The 10,566-nt window shown below is 37.1% G+C and overlaps 1 protein-coding gene across 1 annotated transcript in view; it reads left to right on the forward strand.

Annotated features, from left to right (window-relative positions):
• slc38a3b (solute carrier family 38 member 3b) overlaps window positions 1-3,962 on the forward strand; it is a 44,184-nt gene extending 40,222 nt beyond the window's left edge. Inside the window, exons 15-16 of the mRNA XM_066698123.1 lie at window positions 749-852; window positions 1,094-3,962. Of these exons, the coding sequence (XP_066554220.1) occupies window positions 749-852; window positions 1,094-1,198 (209 nt within the window). The 3' untranslated portion in view covers window positions 1,199-3,962. The remainder of the gene's footprint in view (window positions 1-748; window positions 853-1,093) is intronic.
• Window positions 3,963-10,566: the final 6,604 nt, after the last annotated feature.

Genomic DNA, 10,566 nt, shown 5'->3' on the forward strand with positions numbered 1-10,566 from the left:
TACTGAAATTTATCAAACATACTGCAATGTCACATGGATTGCACGTGCAGCACAACTGGATTTATTTAATTGTAACATAAAAAAACAACGGATCTTCACCCCTGTTAAAAAACTGTGTGTTCTGTCCTTGTTTTCTTTGTGATATCTATATTTTCTCTGATACTATGACTGTTTAGTTTGCATTCAAATTATAGGTCATCAGACTTGTGGGCACCAATTCTTAATAACACATGAATACCTTATGCACTTAATCTGGGATCTGTTAATCATATTGGGGTTGGGGTCAAGCTTAGGGATAGGTTTGGGGTTAGCGCTAATGCATGTGATCAACATCAGAACCAAGTGGAAGTGCATGAGACATTCATATGGTATTCCTGTTGCATCCATACATTCATTCATTAAGAATTGGTGCCCATAATTGTAAAGTGTTACCAATTATAATTTGAAAACGTTTGCTTTCTCCTGCTTTCTCTGTTTCTCCCTCCTTTGTTCTGGTAGACTTTTGTCCTGTCCCTTGAGTTCCCCCAATGACTTAGTGATTACAGCATGATTCTGGTTATTTAGACTATGAGAGGAATACAATGGATTTTATATTGATTTATTAACCAGTGCAATTAAGCTTGGATAGAGGTTCTCTATCTGTTCTGTTAGAAGCAGTGCTGTTGTCCTCAGGCTGGGCTGTGCTGAGTTCTGGATGTTCACCCCCCCACCACGTCCCGTTAACACTCTCTCTGCTTCTCTCTGCCAGGTGCCACCTCTGCCCCCTGCCTCATCTTCATTTTCCCTGCAGTCTTCTACATCCGCATTGTGCCAAAGGAAGAGGAGCCCATGCGCTCCACTCCCAAGATCCTGGTAAGCAGCCTTCCCTTGTCATAAATGAATTGACGGTAGGGCTTTTACCATAATAATAATAAATGCATACGTGTAAACAATGTTTTATTTTTAGCTTTAAGATAAGAATCTGAAGAATGTGAGTGAATATGATGGTGGTTCTGTGTGTAACCTTCACTAAGGTGTTTACAGTACTGTTTACTATACAGTGTGTTGAGACCATCCATGAACCCTGACATTGCTGCTTTGTTCTTCTTTCCAGGCTGCCTGTTTTGCTGGTCTTGGTATTCTCTTTATGATAATGAGCCTGAGTTTCATAATTATCGATTGGACGACGGGGAGCTCTAATGCTGGTGGTGCCCATTAGGCTCTGCCCCTCTTTGAGGGGGATTTAAATTTGTATTTCTCTTTGTCTTTTTTGTTTTTCTCTTGGTCATTTTTAGAGGATGCACTATCTCGTCTGACAGGAAATACAGGCCAGGGTAGGGACTGGATGAGCTGGGTGTCCTAAAGTTTTTCTCCCCTTCTGAAAGACCCAGCATAAAGGTTTTGAAGATAATAAACCAGACTCTGGGAACCTGTGAAACAGTAGTGGCCTGCCCTAAAACTGAACTGGGGGTTAAAGTGAACACCTTAAGAACCATCAAAAACCTTTGCCCTAAATGGACTATATGGAAAACACCCTTAGAAATCTATAGCAATTGCATTTGAAAAAATCAGGGAAGAATTGATGTTGTGATTTGGCAGAGAGTCTAGTTTCTGACATTGGCAGAATACTCTTCCCTTTTAAAAAATAATACAAATACAAATTTGGATTTACACACTTTTAACATTTTACTAAATATCTGTTAATGCCTCCGTCCTGTCCATTCATTTACTGGGAGTTTGACCATCTCTGCCAATTCCCCTGGTTTGAAGCAGGCGGGTGTAATTTTGCTATGCCGACAGTGCTGTTTAAGATCCTCTTATCTACAGTGCCATTGCAGCGATGCCAAAGTTGACCACGTCTGACATTTCAGTTTGACACTGAGGTTGGACGGACTTTCCGAAAAGTGATAGTGCATCCTTGTAAACATGAATGAAAATAGACATTCAAGCTGGCTTGCTGAAAATGTAACACCTTTCCCCTCCTCTCCTAATATTTCTAATAATATGCCTAGGATACAGGCTTTTGTGGGAAAAGAAAAATCTTTATTAAAAACTAAAAACAAACTTTATTTTAAACCTGACATATGGCTATGGTGTTTGTGACAATTTTTTTAGAAGTAGTTAGAAAATGCCATGACCTTTTTTGTTTTGTTTTGAGTTCAGTTACCAACAACTTTGCATAGTTACAGGAATAGAAGGAGATCTGAGGGTATGTTAAACTTTCAAAAACACACATCCAGTTTCCAGAAAATTATTATTGTTCATTTGTTAAGTTTGTTCACACTGTAAAACACAGAAGCTGTAACATTTTAGGCACTGGTCACGGTCTAGTTTTCTAAAGATTATGTTACTGAAATATGGAGACTGGAAGCAATTGTCCACTACAGCGTGCACTTACACACAAAATACAGGATAATGTTTTCTCAGCCCTGAATTGTCAGCTCACCCATTTTCTTAACTTAAGCCAGAAGTCTGTTTATATGTAACCCCAGTCCTATTTAAGATTATATTTTTGTTCTTTTGTATTATTGTATTTTAATGATTTCATCAGTAGCAGCTGTTTAGTTCTTAGTGTATAATAATACATTTCTTAATTTATAGAGATGGTTTGGTTCAATATAGTCATCGTTCAGTACATGATTGTATCCTTGTGAATGGCAAACGTTTTGATTCAGCTAAACATGCATGGACTTACACTAACTCGCAACTTTACGGAGAACTTTACATATTTTATGGAGAATATTCATGCTCTGTATTAATGGTTATAACATATATCCCTTATATAAGGAATAGGGGCTGACAACTTTAGAGTAGTGGTCATCAACCCTGGTCCTGGGGAGCCCCAATCCACTTAATCTTATAGGTCACCTTAAACCACCAATTTATAAATACTGGGAACACATGGGAGTTATCAATCAATTAAGCATCGCAACTAAGTGAATTCTTGCCTCAAGAGGCAGAAGGTCTGCAGATGATTGATACAATGGCTTTTAAATGACTGAATTTGCCACACCTGCTTAGTTGTTCAGAGTGAAATACTTCCAGGTGTTTATAAATTGGTGAAATAAGGGTGGCCACAAAAACTTGCTGGATAGGAGCTCCTGTGGACCAGGTTTGGAGACCACTGCTTTAGAGGCTCCTGTCCCAAGACTTCCTGTCAGTCCTTTTGTTCTCATCTCTGCAGCAGACAAAGCAACACCTTTTGTTTTCTAGAGCGGCATTTAAGTAAAATGAACTAATTTTTCCATGTGGCTACTCCCAATGTGCAGTTTGCCAGAAACCTAATATACAAGAGTTTATAACTAATAAAAACATGGTAGATTTTTTACATATTTAAACATAAGTGTGTAAAGTGGCATTTCTACCAGTTTAAATCTGACTGTACTTAACATGCTGCCCATCAATCCACCCTCTGTCATGACTTAGTTAGAATCAACTGTTTAAAAATGTGATCCACGTAATTACTGGACAGATTTCTTAAACAAATAGCTGATTATAGCAGGGTCCTGAAAGGAGCTAGTTTGAAATCACATGTTATTTAACCTTGATCTAAACTGACGTCACACAAGGGAAGGATGCAGCATGTTTTACATATATATATTTTTAATCTTGACCTGGGCTATATTGTGAGAAATGGAAGTCCAAACTTAGGACTGTATTGTCAGAAGAATGCAATGTGAGACAGGGTGATATTTTTTGTAATATATCTGTCTTGATATTGATAGCCCACAGTGGTCTGGTAACTGGTTCTCTTGTGTTTGCTCTTGTTTTCTTATGTTATTTCTGATCAACTTCTAAAATAATGAAATGACAATGAGTGCATAACATTTTGAATGAATTTTGGGCTTACATCGCAGCATTTATAAATAATGTATATAAATGTAAACTCTTTCTATTCTTGGTGCATATCTAGCTTGTATAGTGTAAATAGAAAGCAGGGACAGTTTTAGTTTGACAATAAAAAGAAATGTCATTTTTAAAAAGGGTTTGTCCTTCCTTTTTTGGTGTTCTACAGTTTGCACATCACCATAAACACCCCCACAACTGTTTGTATGCACAATACATCGAGCAAAAGAAAATCTGAAAGAACAGTGTAACTTTATAAAGCCCTATATCCTCCTTCAGGAACATTTGTCTCCTTTTTCTCTCAGGGCACATTTATGATTGAGTGAGTCCAGTTCTTTCACAAACTTTGGAATCAAGATTTCCCAAAAGCAAAAGGCACAAAGGACTCGTTAGAAAATTTGCCAATGTAAACTTTCATGATAATTTGACCCTTCTCCAAAGCTTTTACAGTGCATGTTATTTTCTTTGCCATGGTTTCCCATAATTCCCAGTTTAACTGAAACTCAACATGCTTAACCATGATGTCACTTTGCTTTCTGACTCTTTACTGTGCTGTCACCATGGTGCACTATATTAGATGTGTGGAAGGGGAGGACTATCCAGGTACATTGTTTCCTGTCAATTAAGTTGAAGGAGAGAGACCTTTCCACCCTTCATCAAGATCACTACCTACCCATGAACCATTGTTATTCAAGGTGCATAGACAAGATGGGTGAAACTGAGTTACTGAAGTCTTCTTCACAGACAACCAAGTGATGACAGGTAACCAAGCTTGGTGTTGTCTGACATCTCTTGCTAGTGCCTGCATTACATCGTGATTTGGAGAAAGGTGTTTTACCATCAGCTGGTCAGATGGTCAGCAGCCCCGGGGACACACAAATGCAAGCTGACATCTTGAAAGTGATTGATTTTGACTTCTGAAGTGTCAGCTTGTCAGGATGTGAACAATGGAAATACAATATGACAGGCATGCTATTTGCTCTTTAAGCTTGTCTTAATTAGAAGTTTTTTTTAAATATTAAGAAGTACATGAATTTCTGTGCCATACACAACAAAGTGATTGGTTAAATCTGAAATGTTAGTAGCTTGTATTTATTAATAATTTAAATAACACACATTCCATTTCTTCCCCCATTTTCATAATCGCATATTTTAGTTTCAATACACTGTGCAATCTGGCTACTTGGACTTCAAAGTTGAAAGCTTAGATGATAGGTTTACTGAATTCAATTGAATATAACTTACACTATAAATTAACACTTGTCCAATAAGTGGACATTTTTAAATCTTCACATTAATCACCAAGGAGATGAGTCTTAATCATCAGATACTCATTTTGAGTTTGGTTGCTCATGGTTGTATTTTCTGAATACACTTTACACCCCCATCCCTCTTATCTAACAATTCATTATAAGGAAGGTCAATTGCTACCTAGCACTGCATGGTAAATGTTATTTTAGTCTGCTTTTATTTATTTATAAAATACAGCTTTGTCAAGCTGGTAAGAAACAAAGTAAACTTTAAATAATATAAAAAATTGCATTCCAATAATATACATCATTTTGCAAGAAAATAAGTCTAAGACACTGAATGGCAGTGTGATTCTGTTGACACTGGTAAACTATATCACAGTTTAGTGAGTAAATTAAACGATAAAGTTATAGATCTGCTTCATTGCGCTATTTTATTTATATACATGAGTCATTCGTTACATATTAAACCAAATCTGTTCCCCTGAACACTGGCTTTAATAAATCCCACCACCATTACAACCATGTAGAAACTGACATGGAGTTCATGCTTGGTTCTTCTCATCTTAAAAATAAATCAACTTCTTTATGTATGTAGCTTGAGGTTTTAAATAATGTTTAACCTCCATAATGGCCAACATTATTCCTGTGCTCATTTTACCACACGGCACATAAAGCCTCACACTTGCACTTGTATTGATGTACATAAAACTTAGTTTTAAGGTGCAACATCACATGTGTTCACTGTTATCTTAAAAATAGAAACACTTCCATATAAAACAACTTGTATTTGGCCAGTTTGAATAAGATTATGCCAGTACTGCACTGACATGTTCAATCAGGAGAGAAAGTCCTCCAGGTCTTCTTTCCTGCAGTTTCTACAACTAAAAGGTTTTTCATTTTAAGACTTTTTGGAGAGCTGCCCATAAACATGATGCGGTTGTTTGTGATTATTCCATCTTCAAGCCAGACATCTAAAGGTTCGTGTTTGCCCCAGGAAATATAGTATATATATACACACACACTCACCTAAAGGTTTATTAGGAACACCATACTAATACTGTGTTTGACCCCCTTTCGCCTTCAGAACTGCCTTAATTCTACATGCATTGATTCAACAAGGTGCTGAAAGCATTCTTTAGAAATGTTGGCCCATATTGATAGGATAGCATCTTGCAGTTGATGGAGATTTGTGGGATGCACATCCAGGGCACGAAGCTCCCGTTCCACCACATCCCAAAGATGCTCTATTGGGTTGAGATCTGGAGACTGTGGGGGCCAGTTTAGTACAGTGAACTCATTGTCATGTTCAAGAAACCAATTTGAAATGATTCGACCTTTGTGACATGGTGCATTATCCTGCTGGAAGTAGCCATCAGAGGATGGGTACATGGTGGTCATAAAGGGACAGACATGGTCAGAAACAATGCTCAGGTAGGCCGTGGCATTTAAACGATGCCCAATTGGCACTAAGGGGCCTAAAGTGTGCCAAGAAAACATCCCCCACACCATTACATCACCACCACCAGCCTGCACAGTGGTAACAAGGCATGATGGATCCATGTTCTCATTCTGTTTACGCCAAATTCTGACTCTACCATCTGAATGTCTCAACACAAATCGAGACTCATCAGACCAGGCAACATTTTTCCAGTCTTCAACTGTCCAATTTTGGTGAGCTTGTGCAAATTGTAGCCTCAAGGTTGTACGTGTTGTGGCTTCACAAATGCTTTGCTGCATACCTCGGTTGTAACGAGTGGTTATTTCAGTCAAAGTTGCTCTTCTATCAGCTTGAATCAGTCGGCCCATTCTCCTCTGACCTCTAGCATCAACAAGGCATTTTCGCCCACAGGACTGCCGCACACTGGATGTTTTTCCCTTTTCACACCATTCTTTGTAAACCCTAGAAATGGTTGTGCGTGAAAATCCCAGTAACTGAGCAGATTGTGAAATACTCAGACCGGCCCGTCTGGCACCAACAACCATGCCACGCTCAAAATTGCTTAAATCACCTTTCTTTCCCATTCAGACATTCAGTTTGGAGTTCAGGAGATTGTCTTGACCAGGACCACACCCCTAAATGCATTGAAGCAACTGCCATGTGATTGGTTGGTTAGATAATTGCATTAATGAGAAATTGAACAGGTGTTCCTAATAATCCTTTAGGTGAGTGTATATATATATATATATATATATATATATATATATATATATATATATATATATATATATATACAAAAATTATAATAATCTTCCAATGTGAAAATATTTATGGTTGACTTGAGTTTGGCACAGAGCTGAGCTAAAACTGAATTTCCAAAAATGTGTTCAAGCCTCCCTGGAATCATATTAAAGGTTAAAGTGCAAATAGCAGGTTTCCCAAAATAATTCTGCATTAAATATCAGCACATTAGTGCTACAGCATCAGAGGTAGTTTTCATTTGTGCAGGGCTTGTGCTGTTGTGGTTGATGATTGTCTGACACCACTGGGAGCTGCTGGAGAAACACTTTCCCTCAGAACAGTGATGTGATATAATAAGTGCCTGTAATTGACACAGACTGTGGCCTTAATTAGTGAGCAAATGCCTTGCATGCACAAACTGACATCTTTAGTGTGATTGCACAGGAATGGTATCTCTTCCATTTAAAAACTGGCCAGGCTGTAAACAATGCAACAGAAATGTACAGAAGGATACTTCAATTGAAGCAAGAAACTGAGTTGTTAATGTAACTATATGTTTCAGAACCTTGCTGTGTGTTTTTTCTGTTTGGAAAATTGTTTATTTGAGTATTGCAAAAGCTTTCAAATGAAATAACTTCTTTTGATGTTTAAAAAAATGGAGGTCATAGCAGGGTTTAAAAAAAATATGTATTTCCAAAGTACACTGGTATTAAATATGCCGTGAACTATTACATGAACTTGAACAAATGTATTTGAAAGAATGAGATTGAAATAATTAAAATTCTGCCTTGTTTACATCAGTGCTATGCTCATTCTAATCACAGGAGTTAATGGTCCATCCTTGCATTGGCCTCTTAAAAAAGATATTACTGCATTCATTAATTCTTGTTTAACTGCCTGCTAATGGACCACTGCTTACAGTAAGTAAGTAACTAAGTAAATAAATACATAATAATTCCATCTATCTATGTTCAATAATCACTTCATCCAGTAAAGAGCGGTAAACCAGAGTCTAACCCACAGACATAGGGTAAAAGGCAGGGTACATACTGGCAAAACTCCAGTAAATAAATTATTTTGTATTATTATTTTTATTTTACAATAGAACAATCACTTACTCCTCTCATAGCTTTTGCACAAGACATTTGAAAATGCATGGAGAACCTGCCTCACACATAATACATTGCCTGTTCCTTGTGACCTCTTAATAAGACACAATAGAAAGTTATTATATTGATACAATACTTATACAGTACCAAACAGCAAAAAAAGAAAAAAGCAGAAGTTAATATTAAGTTCTGTCATATTAAATATAAATATAATTAAATATAATGTGCCAGAAACAAATACATTCAGAAAATTCATACGTTATAATACATATAGGTACTACTTTTACAACATTTAGTCAACTGAAATAAATAAATAATAATAATTTCACAATAATAATCTATAAATGCTACCTGTTCAACATTCAACATTCTGGATATGAATGATGGTAGGCCTATCTTGTTTATACCACAACTGTGACTCAAGAGGGCGCTAAAACACTGGATTGTTTTCACCTGATTAAATCTGTGTGGATCCTAATGGCACCAGAATATGATGTTGCTACATTACAAATTTCATTTTTACAATATTTGTTTTCTATGGATGAGAAGTGCTTCGTTTTTAGCAGCAATTCATATTACAAAAAAGCCAGCGTTAAACTACACATTTAACACCAAATCTGGCTATTCCTTAATGATACACCTTCTGTTTTATTATTCATTCACTTTTATATCAAATATGTGCTTTACCCTTGTATTATAACTGAGAATATTAGTGATATTGCCATTGTAAATCTGAGGAAACTACAATAATATACATGCATCTAGTTAAGTAATGTATCCCTCCAAACCCCCCACCCCCCTCCCCTTTCTCTCTAAGAATGTATTTTTATGCATTAGGTTGAAAATAATTTCTGTAAGCTTCCCCTACATGTTTTATATAGAATTTCTGTTAGGGCACCAATCTTGCAGATACATAGTTACCCACCGTGGTATGGGGGATTAGTTTCAACTCCACTTTCCCAACACTGAGAAATAATTGAGATGCTATGTACCACAAGCCTGCATAACATTGACAGAGGGTAACATCTAATGTCCATTCTTTACTATATTGAAAATTACATGTCTACATGCATCAATGGTAGATGAGAACTCACTTAATCACTGAAGTATTTACACTCTCTAGGATGGTGACAGCAGATAAGGTGTAGAAGTGAGAAATCAGACTAGATGGGGAAATTAGAACAGGCTTGACTGTGAAAGACACATTTAGAGCACAGCCAGGAACTTGAATGTCCTACTCAGACAGACTGGGGGAACTGAACCTTTTCACCCTGGAACAGAGGAGACTACCTGGGGACTTGATTCAAGTCTTCAAAATCATGAAAGGAGCTTTTCCAGATCAACAGGAACACACGCACACGCAGGGACACAGATGGAAAATGGCCTTCAAGGCATTCAAGATGGAAAACAGGAGACACTTCTTCACACAGAGAGTTGTCACAATCTGAACAAACTCCCCAGAGATGTGGCTAAAGCTGAAGGTTTGGGAACATTTTAAATCAGACTGGATCCTTGGATCACTCAGTTACTAATGGACACCAAACGAGCACAATTGATTGAATGGCCTCCTCTCGTTGTAATCTTTCTTATTTTTCTTATGTTTCTTATGATTAAACATGGCACCTTCTGCTCCTCCATCACTAGCTACGTTTAACAAGATCAGGCCTCAGGCCAGGGCTGTATACATGTTGATATCACTCCGCCGAGAAATCAGTTCTCAGAAACACTGGGTACGGGACTGTGTACAAAACAGCAGAGCCAACAGGGTTAATAACAGGGTTAATGGCTCCTATATAGGACTCAAACTGGGCACTGTCAACATTGTGGAATTGATAGGCAAACTTTAACAACATCTGAATTAAATGTGTTATTGATACATTTTTTGTTTGTTTTATATGTATTGGCTTATTATGTTTGTTAAAAGTTATGAAAACAAACAAATAAGAAACATAACATAAATATGTAAAAAAAGGAATCAAGTAACTGCAAGATGTAAGCTTTAATTAACAAAGTGGAAGAAATTCCTCAAAATAATTAAAATTGGAATCATAATAATAATCTAAACATATACACATCTATAGATTATGTGTATTATCTATTTATGTATTTATGTCTTAGCTGTTATTCTTTTTATTCTGCTGTTTTCTGGAGACTACCAATCCCATGATGCAGCGGCAGTGGGCGTCTGGCAGGGGAGGAC

This window comes from Amia ocellicauda, chromosome 3, assembly GCF_036373705.1.
Source record: "Amia ocellicauda isolate fAmiCal2 chromosome 3, fAmiCal2.hap1, whole genome shotgun sequence".
NCBI lineage: Eukaryota > Metazoa > Chordata > Actinopteri > Amiiformes > Amiidae > Amia > Amia ocellicauda.